General features: G+C 36.8%; 1 protein-coding gene across 1 annotated transcript in view; it reads right to left on the reverse strand.

Moving 5' to 3' along the window:
* CCDC148 (coiled-coil domain containing 148) overlaps positions 1–19,652 on the reverse strand; it is a 247,270-nt gene that overhangs the window by 156,029 nt on the left and 71,589 nt on the right. The window contains exons 2-4 of the mRNA XM_046018376.1: positions 16,503–16,565; positions 15,415–15,536; positions 7,442–7,545 (exon numbers count right to left, since the gene is read on the reverse strand). Coding sequence (XP_045874332.1) covers positions 7,442–7,545; positions 15,415–15,536; positions 16,503–16,565 — 289 coding nt within the window. The remainder of the gene's footprint in view (positions 1–7,441; positions 7,546–15,414; positions 15,537–16,502; positions 16,566–19,652) is intronic.

Raw genomic sequence — 19,652 nt, forward strand, 5'->3', positions numbered from 1 at the left:
CAGACATGGAGATAGAAAGAAGCGTAAGTGAACACCCCAGGTAGAAGTAACAGCATGAGCATAAAGGCAAGCGCATGGCACATCCTAGCATTGCTTTGTGTGGAAAGAGCTTAGGGCAGTAGGGAGCCACTGAGGGATATTCAGCTGACCTCACCTGCCAAGCAGATCTGTGTTTCAGAAAGATTCCCAAGGCAGCAAAATGGGGTGTGGGCTGGGAGGAGGAGTGGTCAATAAAAACAGAAAATGAAGAGGGAGGGTATCAGGTAAACCTGGACGAACATGGAGGTTATTTCAAAAGTTAAGAGATCATGAGGTCCTGAAATAGGGAAATGGGAGTACAAGTAGGATTTAATTACTAATAAAAGTAATACATCTTAATGACTTTTTATATTATTTAAATATAGTCATTTTTAGAATAAAACCATAACCAGCTCTAAATGGGCATCCAAAAACATTGTAGTCTATCCCATGCTTATGGCAGATTTAATGAAATCATAGAAGAGAATTTTTGTTTGTTTGTTTGTTTAAGATTTTATTTATTTATTTGACAGAAGGATAGAGATCACAAGTAGGCAGAGAGGCAGGCAGAGAGAGAGGCAAGGAAGCAGGCTCCCTGCTGAGCAGGGACTCCAATGTGGGGCTCGATCCCAGGACCCTGAGATCATGACCTAGGCCAAAGGCAGAGGCTTAACCCACTGAGCCACCCAGCCGCCCCGAAAAGAGTTTTGATTATCATTTATCAACATCAGAAATGATATAAAATAAGAAAATAGCATCAATTACTTTAATACAATGATTATTTTTATTTTTGCATATAAGTTTCTAGTCCCTGTCTACATGCATATATATTTTAAATAACTATACTTATGGCATATTTACCATTTTATATTGGGATTTTTCAATAACATTTTAAGATAGTTCTAGGGGCACCTAGGTGGCTCAGTCCTTAAGCATCTGGCTTCCGCTCAATCATGATCTCAGTGGCCTAGGATTGAGGCCCACATCAGGCTCTCTGCTCAGCCAGAGGCCTGCTTCTCCCTCTCCCACCCCCGCCCCGCTTGTGTTCCCTCTCTTGCTGTCCCTCTCTCTCTCTCTCTCTGTGTCAAATAAATAAATAAAATCTTTCTAAAAAGATACTTCTAAGTAATTCTCACAATTGCCATTTATTTTAATGGCCTCATAGTATTCTATTTTATATATGTGCCATCATCTTCTAAGCCAACTTACTTATATGGACAGAGGTTTTATTTGTACCTATAATGGAGGGATATGGGGTACCTGGGTGGCTCAGTGGGTTAAGGCTCTGCCTTCAGCCCAGGTCATGATCTCGGGGTCCTGGGATCAAGCCCCACATCGGGCTCTCTGCTCAGCAGGGGGCCTGCTTCCCCCTCCCCCTCTGCCTGCCTCTCTGCCTACTTGTGACCTCACTCTCTCTCTATATCAAATGAATAAATAAATGAAATCTAAAAAAAAATTAGTGATTAAAAATATATATGTAATGGAGGGATACTATTGTAGATGATACTTCATTGTCTACTTTTTTAACATGTAGTTTTTGCCAGAAATATATTTGAAACTGTTACATGAAGGATGGTTGCATAATTGTGGAATAAAAACAGAAATTATTTCATAGTGGATTTGTTTAAACAAAAATATAGCACTTATCAACCATCTAGTTCAACTCCCTTAAATTTTCAGCACCCAGAAAATCATAGTAAAACATACAAGCCAATAAGAGAATTGGCTTTGTTCATCCAGGAGACCAACCTGCTACTTACATGAAATAATTCTAGTAAGTTCTATCTTGGTTACCTAGGTTAACAACCTAACCCATCTGCCAAGATCAGGCTTTTTCTCTGATAGTCCCGATTGCCCAACAAAATTCAAAAGCATTTTTTTATGACCTCAAGAACTATGAGACTCTGAAACTAGTTTGTGAATATAAGTTAACATTTCCCGAATTGTGTTCTACAAAACAATACTGTCAATGAGATGCTGGGATTGGGGGGAATGGAAAATAGTAAACTAAACAAAATTTGATATGTTTCAGTTTATCATATGTTTCAGCACAGGATTTCTCAAAAACTTGATTATGCTAAAGTGCATTGAGGTGATTTTCTTGAGGTGTTGAGAAATAGATTTTCTAATTTGTAGGAACATGAAATTCATTATTCTCAATGGAGTATCTCAAAGAATATATCTGTTTTGTGGAATTTGACTTAGTAAATATAAAAATTGTGGTTGGGGGCTCCTGGATGGTTCAGCCGATAAAGCATCTGACTCTTTAGCCTTAGGTCATAATCTTAGGGTTGTGGGACTGAGACCTGCATAGGGCTCCATGCTCAGTGTAGAGTCTGCTTAAGACTCTCCCTCTCTACTTCTCGCCCTCCCCAACCCCAACTAAAATCAATCAATCTATCTATCAATCTATCTTTAAAAAAAAAATCTAGTGGATTCAAGAGCATTAAAAATCGTAACTCTGGCTTTTCTGCCCGTGGACGCCGCCAAGTAAGCACCGTTAAAGTCTCCCCTCCCACCGCCGTCATGTCAGAGTCTCCCAAAGAGCCTGAACAGCTGCGGAAGCTCTTCATCGGAGGTCTGAGCTTTGAAACAACTGATGAGAGTCTGAGGAGCCATTTTGAGCAACGGGGAACACTTACGGACTGTGTGGTAATGAGAGATCCAAACACCAAGTGCTCCAGAGGCTTTGAGTTTGTCCCATATGCCACTGTGGAGGAGGTGGATGCAGCCATGAATGCAAGGCCACACAAGGTGGATGGAAGAGTTGTGGAACCAAAGAGGGCTGTCTCAAGAGAAGATTCTCAAAGACCTGGTGCCCACTTAACTGTGAAAAAGATTTTTGTTGGTGGCATTAAAGAAGACACTGAAGAACATCATCTAAGAGATTATTTCGAACAGTATGGGAAAATCAAAGTGATTGAGATCATGACTGACGGAGGCAGTGGCAAAAAGAGGGGTTTTGCTTTTGTAACATTTGATGACCATGATTCTGTAGACAAGATTGTCATTCAAAAATACCATACTGTGGGGGCGCCTGGGTGGCTCAGTGGGTTAAGCCGCTGCCTTCGGCTCAGGTCATGATCTCAGGGTCCTGGGATCGAGTCCCGCATCGGGCTCTCTGCTCAGCAGCGAGCCTGCTTCCTTCTCTCTCTGTCTGCCTGCCTCTCTGTCTACTTGTGATCTCTCTCTGTCAAATAAATAAATAAAATCTTAAAAAAAAAAAAATACCATACTGTGAATGGCCTCAACTGTGAAGTAAGGAAAGCGCTCTCTAAGCAAGAGATGGCTAGTGCTTCATCCAGCCAAAGAGGTTGAAGGGGTTCGGGAAACTTTGGTAGTGGTCGTGGAGGTGGTTTTGGTGGGAATGACAACTTTGGTCACGGAGGAAACTTCAGTGGTCGAGGTGGCTTTGGTGGCAGTCGAGGCGGTGGTGGATATGGTGGCAGTGGGGATGGCTAGAACGGATTTGGTAATGATGGAAGCAACTTTGCAGGTGGCAGAAGCTATAATGATTTTGGCAATTACAACAATCAATCCTCAAATTTTGGACCCATGAAAGGAGGCAATTTTGGAGGCAGAAGCTCTGGCCCTTATGGTGGTGGAAGCCAATACTTCACCAAACCACGAAACCAAGGTGGCTATGGTGGTTCCAGCAGCAGCAGTAGCTACGGCAGTGGCAAAAGGTTTTAATTACCACCAGGAAACAAAACTTAGCAGGAGAGGAGAGCCAGAGAGGGAAGCTACAGGTTACAACAGATTTGTGAACTCAGTCAAGCACAGTGGTGACAGGGCCTAGCTGCTACAAAGAAGACATGTTTTAGACAATACTCATGTGTATGGGCAAAAAAAACTCGAGGACTGTATTTGTGACTAATTGTATAACAGGTTATTTTAGTTTCTGTTCTGTGGAAAGTGTAAAGCATTCCAACAAAGGGTTTTAATGTAGATTTTTTTTTTGCACCCATGCTGTTGATTGCTAAATGTAATAGTCTGATCATGACGCTGAATAAATGTGTCTTTAAAAAAAAAAAAAAACTTTTAACTCTGGAGAAGAGAACCCTGCCCTATTCATCACTGACTTGCTAGATAGGTCTAGCAAGGTTTTCCAAGGTGGAACTCTGCAGCACATACAATGTCTTCCCCTCTGAAGAGTGAACAAATGTAAGGCAGCTTTCTGTGCCCAGATCTGCCAATTTAAGTACCTCCTAATGCTATTTGGCCTATCCTCTGTTACCAGTGAATCTGACCGTACTACAAAAAAAGTCTCCTGAGTTTTTGCCTAGATGATATGTTCATCTACTTCCTAGATCTGCCTAGTTGCAGTGCAACCACCTGCAAGGTAAACCAGCCTGGTGATGGGTGTTATTGCACTCTCGGGCAATGGAACTGCCATACAGGTCCTCATCCTTCTAGGATGGTGCCAAAGTTCTAGGTATAAAATCAGTCTCTTCAGAACATCAAAAATCGCCAGAGCTTCCTGAGATTTCTAGGGTAATCACTTGGTTACCAATTTGGGTAGAACAAACAAAACATGGGGTACAAGAATGGTAGATACAGAAGCCATAAACAAACAATAAGCAAGGGACACAGATCATGAAAGGCAGAGCAAGAAAATATGATAAAGTCTCATTAATGAAACTAACAGCCAGGAGACCTGCAGAAAATTAGGGTACCAGAGCAGGCTGAAGGTCAAAGCTCTGTCCCTCCCACAGGGAAGAAACTTAGCAGGTCAAGCAGCTTGGTTCCTTACACTCAGCTATTTGATCCACTTCTCACCTGAGTTTGTCCCAAGTGAGCATACCACAGAGGCAGAGAAGGGAGTCTCACAACCAGTGGCTAGGGAAGGCACTCAGGAGCTGGGATTAGAGAGTTCTTTGAGGCTCTGAGTTGCACAGTATGAATAATACTGGAGTCAATTTTCTCTTTAAAGGTATATTTATAGACATTTAACTGTTGTTAGTAAAACCCCATGATATCCTCTGTAAAAAGGAGATATTTTTAAAATAATATTTTAAGATTAAAACTGTAAAAAAAGAAGAAAGAAAATAAAACTAAAACTGTGAGCAAAAGACTACATGTATTTCTAAGGGATTTGGTTATAAAACATCTCTTGTAGGAATTATCATACAAGTAGTAAAGTGCACAAATGAACCCTCCGAATTTTACGATTCAACAATTCTGACTAAAACAAAAATTGTAATTCTTTATCACATGGTCAATATAAATAACTCCCTCCTTAACTCTAAACCAGTCATTCTGAAACAAGGAAGCAAGTGCCTCTGAGAAAGTATATCGAGGTCTCCAAGAGGTATAGTTTGGGAAAGCACATTAAATGCTAAATGTAATTTTATAGGTTTAAATGTGAAATTTTATCAATTTAAATTTTACATATTTTAAATATTATATTAAAAAACTATATATTTAGAAATTTTGTATGTCTAGTTTCCTTAGGACAGATTTCAAAGAATTAAAATTTGGCAAAAAAAATTTTTTGGCTAGCAAGATTAGACCAATTCGATCCTCAGGTGATACGAATGGAACCCTGTGGGGGAGAGAAGCCTCTGAACTCCAAGTTCCTGGAGCACAGGAGTTAAAGGCAAGGGCTCCAATGCCATCTTCACATAAACAAGCTGATGTGCTTTCTGTGAAAAACTTTGATCCTCTATAAAGTGGGGACGCAATGATACCTACTCTGCAGGGTGGTCCTAAGGACTTAATTAAATAAAGCATATAAATTATTTACCATATTACCTGGCACATACTAAATAGCCCAACAAAAGTTCAATGTCATTGTAGTCTCCTACCTTCTGTGGGCCTGAGAGTCTCAAATGGACTCTCCTCTCGTGAGGCATAAAAATATTTTACTTTTAATCTTTTGTTAAAAAGGAGTATAGGTTTTTAAAGGTTGGAGCTCACACTCCTGACTTTCTGGTGGTCCCTAAATTGCCCACAAATCAAGCCACTTCTCTAACTTTCCTCCTTTCACTCTTAGTTTTTATTTCACTGAAAACATATTGAAATGAGTCTGCTTTCTAGAATAACACAGAAAATTATCTTAGAATTCTTTTTGTTCTACTTTTAGCACTTACAAGTTTCAACACATTAAGGCTATTTCTTGAATGCTCCTCCCTTCCATTGCCTTTGCATCATTCCAGGTCAACCAAAAGAACCATTTTCCATAATGATGTGTATATGCCTCTTCTATCTAGCTCTAGAACAGCTAATGCACACATTTAGAAGCATGTGGAACAGCCAAGATAAAAACTTTCACCAGTGTCTTCCTTTACCTTTGAGCTTGCATCAGTGAGCGCTGTAATAAAAATTTTCTAATGGCCTTTCTTTCTACCAAGTTATGCAAATTAAAAAAAAATTTTTCTAATGGGCTCAAACATTCTCTCCATAAAAGGTGACTTTTTGAGACATATAATGGGACTGATTTGTTTTTATGTCAGCAGTATGGTGATGGAGTCTATATAATTTTGTTTTTGTATATTTTAAGTTATACAATGTTGTAAAACCATTTCCAATCATGAGCCTTTTAGTTCAGTTCAGAATCTCTTGCCAGAATAAGAAACTCCTACTAATTTGAAAAGTACCTACAAAAGTACCTATCAAAAGTAAAGTTAATGACCTTTGGATTTGACTTAGAATAAGACCATAAAACAATCTATTTTAATATAAAATATATGATTAAAAATATACATTTTAAAAAGCATACTTTATAAATACCACCATCATTAAAACTAGTATACATGCTTCGTAGGGAGGAGAAACATATCTGCCTCCTCCTTCTGCTCTGACCTTTGAAAGAAATGTATTTTTCAAGGATACAATTAAGAACAAGGATAGAATCGTTATTTTGTTGCTTCATCTTGAAACAAGTGCTAGAAATACTAACAAAAGTAAAAAATGCAAACTGACTACGTTAGTCACGATGCAGCTACATCTAGAAATCAGTGAACAACTTGAACCCCTCAGTTCATTTTTTATTCATTTATTGAAATCTTGTCTCTATCTCCTTCTATGAATCCTCCAAAGAAAAGATAAAACTGATGGGATGTTTACCCTTGTTTGGCACTTCATTGGGAAGACAAACATGTAAACAAGATATTATAATTCAATGTGCTAAGGGCAATATGAGTAATTACAAGTATGAGAGGGAGTGTAGAAGAATAAATGATCAGCAGATATAAAGATGATCTTTTTTCCCTGAAGGAAAGCAAAAACCATATTAATGTATTCACTGGATTTCAAATTAAATTGAGGAAATGAAGGAATTTTAATTTGACTCACAATCAAACTGTAACTTTAACTCTTTTTGATGGTTCAATTAACATAACATGAGAAGTTATGGAACTTCTAACTAAGTGCAACTCTTAGCAAGTCTCACATGTTCTTGTAGATTTCCCTCAGTTCTTACCTGACATCAGTTAGCCGTTGGTGTTCCTGCCACCACACTTGCTTGTGTTGTTTTAGTAGTGTTTGTTCCTTAGATATCTTTGAAGTCTGTACTGCTTTCCTGATCTAGATTTAGAAGAACAAAAAAGGAGCAATTCCAATGTTTTCTAAGTGTGTTTTCCACAAGGAAATTGTTTAATTTGTTATTTCTAAGTTAAATATTTCTTTTTCAATCCTATTAGTGCATTTTCTAACACAAAATCCACCTTAAAATAAGTAATTCATTAAACAAAATGCAGGAAGGTGGAAGAGAAAATGGTTTGGGATACTGTCCAGGTCAAGAATTGTCTTTAAAGTAGTTATGAAGAGAAAGGTGATGTAATTCTATTTTCCTTACATACAATGAAAAACACCTTAATTCACATAGTGTCAGTAAATTTTTCAAGAACTTTCCATATATTTCTTCTCTTTTTGATATCTCTTCCCTGCCGAGCATTGTGGCCATCATTATCCCCATTTGACTTATGAGGACACTGAAGTTCAGAGAGGTTAAAAAAACTTGTCAAGATAATAAAGCTCATAAACATCAGAAACACATAGAACCTTGGTGTTCAGACTGGCTTTTACATGCTCCTTCAGCAGAGGATTGGGAAAAGTCAATTGGATAAGTTGTTAGAAAGTCTGGCTTTAGTTTCAGCTTCAGCACCTACTAGAAATATGACTTTGAAATCCAATTTTAATCTTTCAACTCCATGACTTCATAAGTAAAGTTTTAAAAATTTAGACAAATATTTATTTGAAGGAACTTAAAGAAATTGTGAAAAATCATGTAACACTAAAGCCCACATTTGTAATTAAATTTAAATTTTCCTCAAATTTTATGACTTTTTGAAAATGTAGCTCATAATTAGAGCTTTGGAGTTTGTTGACAAGTTGTTTCAGGCCTGGATCTGTTTGCCTTAACATCCATCCTTGGCCATCTCCCTGATCTGCTCCATACCACAGAGCAGCCCATTTCCCAGACAACCCTATTAATAGGCTTCCAGCTGGTTTCAGCCAAAGGGAGAAACTGGTTTCAGAGACTGAACAGAGGGAGAAAAGCAGAAGCCAAAGGATTACTCTGCCTGCCTTTTCTACTCTCAGAGTGGTCTCCAGAAGCATCTGCATCTTCTCCATTGCTCTAACTTTTCTTGACCATTCTACTATGGCTCCAACAATTTCTGGGTAAACTCAGCTCACACTATGTGGTACAGACTTGCTTTTTCTAATGTCCCTCTGATCCAAGCATGGCAGTGACTTTTGCTGTTGTTAACCCCTGTATTCCTTCATGGCCCCATTTGGCTTCTCAGCCTGTGTAACCACTACTCTAAATCCTCAATGTCTGGGTGCCTGGGTGGCTGAGGGTCATGATCCTGGAGTAAGAGGATCCAGTCCTGAGTCGAGTTCCCAGCTCCAAAGGGAGTCTGCTTCTCCCTCTGACCTTCTCCTCTCTCTTGCTCTCTCTCTCACAAATAAATGAATAAACTCTTTAAATCTTCAATGTCCGTTTCCTTGTTAGACTGATATTCATGTGTTCACTGAATTCACATATCCAATATTAGTACTTCTAAACATCTACAAAAGTACTACTCTCATATCAGAAATTTGATGAAATATGCATATTTTATGTTTTCTGCATTACTAGACTACTTAGTAGCCTGAAAGCTTTAACAGATCAATGCTGAAGATAAAAAAAAAACTTCAGAAGACAAGTCTTAAAAAGAGACTCTTTATAATGCATGCTATTTCTAGCTGTCATTCACTGATTGCTTTAACCTTGAGTTTATCTTTCCACTGTTCCAGTTACTGATTCAAAATTAGGGGTGTAGGAAAACAAAAACATGAAGTCAAAGTCAAAATCTTTTCCTCAGGAGGTCTTAAGAGCACTTAAGAGTGCTACAATTTAAATAAGAACAGGAGGGGCACCTGGATGGCTCAGTGGGGAAAGATTTTGCCTTCCACTCAGGTTGTGATCCCAGGGTCCCGGGATCAGCCTGCATCAGACTCCCTGCTTAGCGGGGAGTCTGCTTCTCCCTCAGCCTCTCCCTCTGGCAGCTGCACCCTTTCTCTCTCTCTCTCTCTCTCTCTCATTCTCTCTCTCTCGTTCACTCTATCTCTCTCTCTCAAATAAATAAATAAAATCTTAAAAAAAAAAAAGAACAGGACACTGCAGAAAAACACTCAGCAATCCTTATTCCACCTACTAAAAACATAAAAGTACATAGTGTTTCTAAAATCTGACACTCTAGTATTTGCTTTAAGAATGCCTAAAACCCCTTCCAATTATTTGCCACCTATAGCCTCTAAAGTTTGTTGCAGCAGACACAATTTTTAAAATTAGATTTCTTTGACATATTTGGTCCATGTTGTAAAAAAAAAAAATAAAACACATTGGTGAAAGATGTAGACACATTTTTATAGCTTAAAAAAATCAATGTTGTAGCCTTTGAGCCCAGGGTAAGACCAAGTAAGTGGACTATAAAGGTGAAAATAAAGCTACTATTTTTCACTAGACACTTCCAATATTTTAAAGAACATCCTGATTTTTTGTAAGTTCACTCATTGACTCCACTTCTATCCTCAGGCCAAAAATGAAGGAAAAATAAAGTCTTAAAAGAACAAAAAGATTTGGGAGATGGAGAGGAGAAGGAAGTTGAGGGAAATTGGAAGGGGAGGCGAACCATAAGAGACTATGGACTCTGAAAAACAACCTGAGGGTTTTGAAGGGGCGGGGGGGAGGTTGGGGGAACCAGGTGGTGGGTTATAGGGAGGGCACGTATTGCATGGAGCACTGGGTGTTGCGCAAAAACAAGGAATACTGTTATGCTGAAAAAATAAATTAATTAATTTAAAAAAAACAAAAAGATTTAAAGTTGTATCTTTTTCATTAGAGAGATTTCTAGGTGATTCTAATGTGTTTTGCTGGGCAGTAAGCCATACGAAATCAATATTTAAGGTGGATGATGATTTATGCAGAATGCTAATGAATTAAAAATAGCAAAAATAATAAATTCATTAAGGAATAAGAAACTAGAGGTTTCCTATATGGTCTACTGTGATGATCTAAGATAATAAGCCTCTAAATAGGCACCTTGAAATGCATGAAAACCCTTTGGGCAGATGGCCCATCTTTAAATATAAGTAACAATAAGTAGTGGACAACTTAAATGTTGTTACATATGTATATACTTTTGTCAGAATTCATTGAGATGTACATAAGATCTGTGTACTTATTATACCTCATCAAAGGTAAAAGAACAGTTAAGTGTATAAGGAACTGTTAACATAAATAAAAAGAAAAAAACCCATCTACACTAAGGTGCAATTCCTCATCTATCAAGCTAGCAAAACCTCAGATGTGTCACAAAACACCCTGTGAGGCTATAGGGAAACATATTCTTTCCTGTTGCTGGTGGGAATGCAAAATGGTGTAGCCTCCCACAGAAGGGAATCTGGAGGTGTATAGTGAAATTTCTAATGGAATTTACCCCCTGACCTAGAAAATTTGCTTACAGAAATCTATCTGAAGACTATAGTGACAAAGGTATAAAAAGACAAATGAACAACAAACTATTCACTGCAGCACTATTTGTGATTGAAAAAGATTGCAGTACGAGAATTCTATCAATAAGTGATAAGCCAAAATAAATTGAACCGGCATCTCATCAAATCTGCAGATGTAACTTCCAATTTACTGGAAATACAAGAGACAGAAAAACATGTTAAGTGACACCACCAGGATGTAATCAGCAAAATCCAAACTGTAAGAAAATATAAAAGACAAACGATATAATTTCTTCAAAAAATAAATTATAAAAATACAAGAGGATAGAGGAGGAGACCTAAAAAATAAAAATCACCTGTAATATAGAGATTTTACTTAGATACTGATTTGAACAAACTCTAAGTAAAAAGAATTGATGACAATCATGGAAATTTAACACTGGATATTTGAAATTAAGAAATTATTAGTATCCTAATGGTAATGGTATTATACAGTTTGGGGTGGGGCTGTTTAGCCCTCATCTTTTAGAGATACATGCTGAAATATTTATGGTTAAATATTATGATGCCTGAGATTTACTTCAAAACGACCAGGCAGAGGGGAAAGTTGTAGTAAGGACTACAGAGAAAACAATAGCCAAGAGTTGATCATAGTTGAAGCTGGATAAATTACAAAGAGATTATTAATCATTCACTCTAATTTTACATGTGCTTACAATTTCTGATAATGTTTTTTAAAAAAGAATTAGTAGACAAATACTTAGATAATAAGAAATATTTAGGGGCGCCTGGGTGGCTCAGTGGGTTAAAGCCTCTGCCTTCGGCTCGGGTCGTGATCCCGGGGTTCCGGGATCGAGCCCCGCATCGGGCTCTCCGCTCAGCGGGGAGCCTGCTTCCTCCTCTCTCTCTGCCTACTTGTCATTCATCTCTCTGTCAAATAAATAAATAAAATCTTTAAAAAAAAATAAGAAATATTTATTCTTGCTAAGCAAAACTATTCAAATAAAAATAATTGTAGAGATCTTTTATACTTAACCTAAATTATATGTGAACAGTTAACATATAATATACCAAAAATTGGTCTCCACTTCCAGCCCAAATCTACTTTTTGACTTCAGGTTCAATCTTAGCATGTAAAAGACTAGATCACTCTATGTTCACATCAGTGTCTTATCTGGCAGTCCAAAACTTGTGCATGATCAATGACATAAACACATTTGATCAATATACCAATACCAGTAACAGAAACAAGGCAAGTCTTCTGAATTTACTGCTAATTAACAATAATTATCAAATATAACTAAGGACTCTAGATCCAACTGAATGCAAATACATCCTTTATATGTTTTAGTGTTAACATTCTATCCTTCAGTTTAAGTATATTTACATTTAATATGGCCAGAGTAATTAACAATGATTGTTAAAGCTGTTAATTTCATGTGCAAGGAAAGAACATATTTAATTAGGTAAAAAGTAGGAAATGAACAGATATTTAACAAAAATATTGAAAGAATGTGTTAACTATGTAATATGAGGAAGAAAAATATTATTCTTGAGCCAAGGCATATTTTATATAAATGTAAATAACAATATAAGAAAGAGTAACAGAGATAACATTATATAATAATCCAAGTTGGTATAGACTGGTATGTATACATATTAGCATTTGTAACATTAAACAAAATAAACTTTAAGAATTATACTTAATTTCTAGTTATCTAATTCCATTTAAGCCATGAATCTTTCAAGGAAAAGTCTTATTTAGGAATTGTTCACATTTTGTAAGAGTCAATTAAAAGCAAAATATCAGCTTGTTATCTCTAAATTAAAAGAGAAGGAAAGACCAAAAATCACATGAAACAACATTTTCAGTACATCTTTCTTAATCCAGCTGTACTAAAAAATGAAAACTATAAAAGGAAAGAAGAAAGTATTAGAAAATGATGAGGTATCTAGGATACACTTTTTTCTCACTAACTGAAATTCAAAACAACAGATACTATAAAAATGCTTTAACAGGACAATTCCTTATCATTATGAATCTATGGAGACTAAAAATGGAAGCAAGAAGCTTATCAAAATGATTGCTACAGATTGGGGACCACTTTCAGTAGTTGAAGACAAGGGATTTTTGAGATTTGCCAAGCTATAAATCCCAGGTACAGTTTTTCCAGAAAATATGTAACTAAAAAGCTTCTTCCTGAATTATATTCTATGAACAAAAAGGTTATTGATGTTATTTAAAAGGTTAGTTGAAAGTGATCATCTGTTTAATCTCACAAATATGTAACACAGTGACCAGAGAAGCAATCTAACAGCTGGCAGGGCTGAGAAATTACTGCCCTTGCACTTAATATCAAAAACTGAAAGCCACATCAATGATTAAAATTTTTAAGCATGTTTATTCTTTGATAGTGATTCTATTACCAAAGGGAAATTCCCCATGGCCAAGCACTGAGTTCTGACACTCAACCATTCTACATTCAGCCAAAAAAAAAAATTTTGGAACATGATGGATGGACAAACAGAGACAAACAGATATATAGATAATATTTGAGATGTATGTGTGTATATATATGAATATATATGTACATATTCCAATACTGGAAGGGTGTAGAGGAAGTACCTTTGGTGGTATCTTTATTAGAACAACACTTTGGAAAAGAACTTTTTAAAAAATACACAAATTTTTTTGACCTGAACACTCCAATCATGGGAATTTATCCTATGAGGGTGAAAGATTCTAAAACATGAAAAGTGTCTCTGCATGAAGATATTTACCAAAATATGATTTCTAATATTGTAAAATTGGATACAATCCAAATATCCAAAAATCGAGATGTGATAAGGCATATTATCTTTTTCTATTTGAATTACTCATCACTCCTGTTTTGGCTTAGTTTTTATTGATCTTGACATCCCAATTCCAATGTCATTGCCTCAAAAAAGCCTTCCCACTGAACTACAATCAAGTCCTGTTAGTATACACCAGACAGCATGTTTTTTTTTATTTTTTATTTTTTTTTTTTTATGTATTTATTTGACAGAGAGAGAGATCACAAGTAGGCAGAGAGGCAGGCAGAGAGAGAGGAGGAAGCAGGCTCCCTGCAGAGCAGAGAGCCCGATGCGGGGCTCGATCCCAGAACCCTGAGATCATGACCTGAGCCGAAGGCAGCGGCTTAATCCACTGAGCCACCCAGGCGCCCCCAGACAGCATGTTTTTATTATTTGAAAACACTCACTTTCCTCCTCCTCTCCTATAAACAGTGCATGCCATGAGGGTAAGGGATGTATTTTGTTCATTACTGTATTATTGAGCCACATAATAAATATTTATTTATGAGAGCAATTAAATATTCTATAATAAATATTAAAAAGATTATGTGGCAAAGTGTTAGGGGGAAAATGTACAGGATTTCATGTCTATGTTTATCATGGGAGAAAATAAAATGTATATGTATATGTTTATGTCTATATATGTATGCTTATATGTGATGTATATACAATGGGTCAGAATAGATGTCAGAAATATGAAAACAGTTTTATTAGGATGATGGTTATATAAGTGATTTTCCCATAAAATTTCTTCCAATGTCCTGAGAACATCAAATTCTTTTAAAGTTACAGCTGAACTGAGCATATCAAGGCCTTTTCTAAGAAGTCTGCTTAGTTTGAGGGGATATATCTCATGGGTAGATAGTCATTTCTTTAAAATAGGTACGAAAAGTGCTTTGGAATCATAATGTTTGCCATTTAAAAAAGACATTAACCATAAAAAGCCATGTAAAACTAATGTAACACAAAAAATATTAAATGCAAATGGAAACTTTTAATGACTTAATATGTCACTTTGCCAAATCAGATTTTTAATGCAAGAAAGCAATGAAAATGTTGCTTGTAATGTACTTTATTATTTGCACAAGAGAGAAACATACTGTAAGAGTAATCCTAAACCACATTTGGTCCTAGAATACTGTACAATCATTTGTACATAAAGCTTTTGAAAAATCTAGTCCAGGTTCACCTTTTCTGAGATGAGGGCAAAAAAGGGAATTGTAGAAAAGAGAGGCACCTGAGGGCATATTTGTATCATGCTGCAAAAGGAGCCTTAAATCTGATGGTAATCCATGGCTGGCACTTATTTGCAGTTCTTATTTTTCAGAGTAAGTTAGAAATTGTCAAAAGCTAATAAAATAGCTAGCTTTCTAAAAATAAAGACCTCAGGGTTGTTATGAACATTAACTGAGGAATGCATGTAAACTACATAGCAAAGTGTCTGAGAGCATTCAATAAATGTCAGCTGCTCTTCACTATTATTAATAGTTGGAAGATTCTAAAAACTATTTAGAATGTCATTAATTTTCACATTTACATTATAAATATCATTTTACTTCCAGAAAACTCAATTTTCCAAAACTAGAAAACACACATACACACATACACACTTCTAACCTTTAGCTCTGTAGAGGCAGAAGCTAATTTTTTTGCTTCCGTTAATGCATGCAACTGTTGATAGTCTACTGGTTTATACTTGATGTTTCTCATCCCATTTTTCATATGGAACAGCAGATTATCTGTTTTTCATTAAAACAGAAAATGACAAAGAAATAATATCACATTATTGGAAGTCTCAAAATAGCTATGGCAAAATGTTGACTGTTGTCATCTTATTTTTAAATATTTTTAAGCAAAAACAAGAAATTATATTATAACATTCATAGTATAGTTGAACCTCTATCTTTAGAAACTTTAAAAATAATTACCACTATATACTTTGCATAAAATTACTTCTAAAAGAACATAAAGGGAATATTTCCATTTAAGTAAACTTATTGAGAATTTTAGAAAATTGTCAAAGTGTAACAAGTCTTTTTATTTTAAAAAGTTTTAAGCATCAACTGTGAATATTTAAGTATCATCTTATTATAAATAAAATTGAGTAGATTTTTAAAGTCATAGCTGCATTTCTAACAGAAAAAAATTGAAATAATTTCATGTAAATTTGAAAAAAGGTTGAAACTTAAAGCCAAAAAATTTAGTGGGCCAAATAAGAATAAAATGATGTAAAATGGTCAGATAGGTATTCTCCATCCAAATACATAAAATATCCTAGTTTAGTATGATATTAGCTTTTCTGATAAAGTAAAACATAAGTAGAAGGTACTCAAAGGCCACGTAGCATAAAGTATAATAATCTGAGTAATTCAAGGGAAAAAATGCATTTCTGCCCCAATTATATAAATAATTAATCTGTACCATACAAAGTAATTGAGATTGAGATTAAGTGTATCATGAGTCACATGACTTTTAAGTAGACTCCAAATGATTTAAGAACATAGTAAAGGAAATTATTGTTATCTTGACCACTGTTGAAGATTAAAGTATACATTGTAGAGTATGCATTGTAAGAGAACTGGAGAAACCTTCAGTATGACCAAACAATGAGCTTTCCATTAAAATTTTGAAAATCAACATTCCAACTTCACATCATCCATAATCCACTATAAATCATAGAACAGATCTGGAAGCAGAAAAAATACCTGAGCTCTCGTTTTTCTGAATTGTCATGAATGGTTGATCTCTTTTATTCAAGTCCTCCATATCTGTGGAAGAAACAAGAGACAGCTAAGATTTCACAATGTTATTTCCCAAGTGTTTTTAAGGATGCATTAATCGAGTTTTCTTTCTTTCTTTTTTTCTTTTTTAAAAACAAGGCCCATGGCTGGATGCCATAACTCTTTGTATTTACTAAAATTTTCTTCTCCAAGTTCTAGAGTTTTCTTTCTTCCATTAGTTTTTTCCCCTCTATGCCTTTCCTGTTTTTGGTGTCTCCTTCCAACCTCTGATGTTTTAATCCACCTCTCTTGGATTGTCTTAGTGACTGATAAATATTTTGTGATAAAAATTGTGTAAACTTTATCCTGAGTCCCCAGGAGGAAAAAACTACATAAATTTAAAAAAAAAAAAAAAAAAAAAAAGCAGCAGGGGAACCTGGGTAGCTCAGTTGGTTAAGTGACTGCCTTCAGCTCAGGTCATGATCCCAGGGTCCTGGGGTCAAGCCCCACATCCGGCTCCCTGCTCAGTGGGGAGCCTGCATCTCCCTCTACCTCTGCTGCTCTGCCTGCTTGTGGTCTCTCACTCTTTCTGTCAAATAAATAAATAAAATCTTTAAATATATGTATATGTGTATATATATATATAAATAAAAAATAAAAAAATAAATAAAGCAGCAGGCCAAGTGACTCACTACTACCATTAAGCCAATAAGCCTTTGTAGCTGATGCTCAGATGTGCCATCCACTTCTAGAAAGCATTCAATGCCCAGCTGTCCCTTCCTTCCGAGAGCTGGACTCAGTTTCAGAGAGTAACCTCGTCCAAAGACATACCAATTCTGGGGCATCCTACACCCAAAGACTGATCAAAGCAGGATTATAAAGTCTGACCAGTTTGAACCCAATGTGAGTCATCCTGATGAGCAATATTTCATCCAGAGCTCCCTGCAGGGCTGACCCACACTTGGCTGGACCTGCAGGGAAACTGACTTTTTCATCTGTCCAATCCTGCTTCCTCCTTCTTCCTTTCACAGATATGGATCCTTAATGAATATCTAGCACCCAAGCTCTGCCTCAGCACCTCCTTCCTGAGAACTCAACCTGCGGTAGCACCAAACTAAACTGGCATCATTTTAGGGCACCTCCAGGGCAACAGACTAGTCAAATGGTGTAACAGTACCATTTTTCATAAATTTTTATTCCATATCCACTAGGCTCAACTACTCATGTCTGGTGGCTTTTGAGGTAACCTAAGTCTTCTTAAATGAAAGAGAAAGTAGCACAAGTACATGACTTTTGGACTCTTCCAAGTTACTAAGAATCATGGTGATTGCCCACCAGCTTTCAGAATATAGCAATAAACTCCAGTGTGTAGGTCAGGGGATTCTTGTTTTAAGCCTTCAGTAACACTGACATTCCTCCCTATAGTCTGGTTTCTACTCACTTCTACATCCTATCCATTAGGATTCTTCTTTTGCGGGGAAGATTTTCACCTGTCAGTCTGCACTGCCTTAAGCCACCATCACCTCCTGACTGATGAAAGCAGCAGTTCTACTTTGTACCCTTGGAGTCCATTCTTCACAGGGTAGCCCAAGCAACCTCTTTAAAAACTCTAGTCCGACCTTGCTGAATCCCTTCAACAGCTTCCATTATCCTTTACAATAGTGCCCTAAATGGCCCATAAAGCCCTGCATAACCTTGCCCTTGTTCATCTCCCCATTCTGATCTCATTCACACGTTCCAACCACACTCTCTTTCTGCTTCTCAAATATACCAAGTTCATTTTGCCTTAAGGCCTTCCCACATGCTGTCCTCTCTACCTTAAAGATATTTCCTTCCTCCTTTTTTTTTTTTTTTAATTTATTTGACAGAGAGAGAGCACAAGTACAGCAGCAGGCAGAGGCAGAGGGAGAAGCATTCCCTGCTTAGCAGGAAGCCTGATGCAGGGCTCGATCCCCAGACCCTGGGATCATGATCTAAGCGGAAGGCAGCTGCTTAACCAGCTAAGCCACCCAGGCACCCCTATTTCCTTCCTCTTTTTACCTGGCTGGTTCCTACTCAGCTTTCAGCTAAACCTCAGAGACTTAACCAGACTTCTCCATCTAAATAAGGGAGAACACTTTTTTTTCTCTCTCATCCCATTCCTTCTTTTCCATGATAATTTGTATAGTCTTCGCAACCCCATGTTTATTGATTCAGCATCTTCTTCCTCCATAGACTTGTGGCCTATGTGTGTCTTCTGATTGCATCCCCAGTGCCCAGCACAGGTAGTAAATGCTCAACAAATACTATTCGAGAAGATGAGTATAAGGTAGCTGGTGGTAGCTCGATGTCTTCTAACCCCCGGAAGGGCTACAATACCAATTCCTTAGTCCATACTATAGCCTCCCTCTCCAACAATAAATTTTCACTTTTCAAAAGTCTGCCTTAATAGTGTAGCCTAAAGGCAGAAATGGCACATTTACATGTCTTCAGAGGCCATCACATCAATGAGAGAGTGACAAAGTACACAACCACAGGGAGTACAGAAAACATAGAACAGTACAGAGCATCCCGTGCCCAAAGATAATCAAATACATTTTTTCTTTTAACTGACAAAGGTATGCCACAAATAAAGATAGTATCCAAAACAAAAGGATGCTGCATTTAGCAAGCAGTCTGTGAACTCTAGCTGACTGAATCTCACCTTTTGTTTTCTCGGTCTCCCACCAGGAACTTGACATGAGCTTGCTATCTCCATCTTGGAGAGATCTCATCAACCAGTTTTCTAATTGATTAGCTTTAGGTTTTTCCTCAGTGGGGAGCCCAGCCCCCTCAGATTTAGGACTCATTTTGGGGGGATTTAGATTGCATGACTGAGGCCCTGAAACAAAGTGGGATTTTGCAGACTCCCTTTAGGTTACCTTGGTTGAACATTGCTTAGATTTTCAGGTTTCCAAAGGAAAGTCATGAAGTTCACAGAACATTTCCTACCATTTCTGCATGGTGCAAATATTATTTGTGACTGAAAGATACTTACAGTAGAATACATTCTGAAAATCAAAATTGCAAACAAAAACTACTCTGTCTTCATGAACCTGAAATCTAGTTTGGTTGCAACTATACAGAAGACCTTGCAAGCAAAAACACTTCTTGAAC

This window comes from Meles meles, chromosome 9 (genome assembly GCF_922984935.1).
Source record: "Meles meles chromosome 9, mMelMel3.1 paternal haplotype, whole genome shotgun sequence".
NCBI classification, from domain to species: domain Eukaryota; kingdom Metazoa; phylum Chordata; class Mammalia; order Carnivora; family Mustelidae; genus Meles; species Meles meles.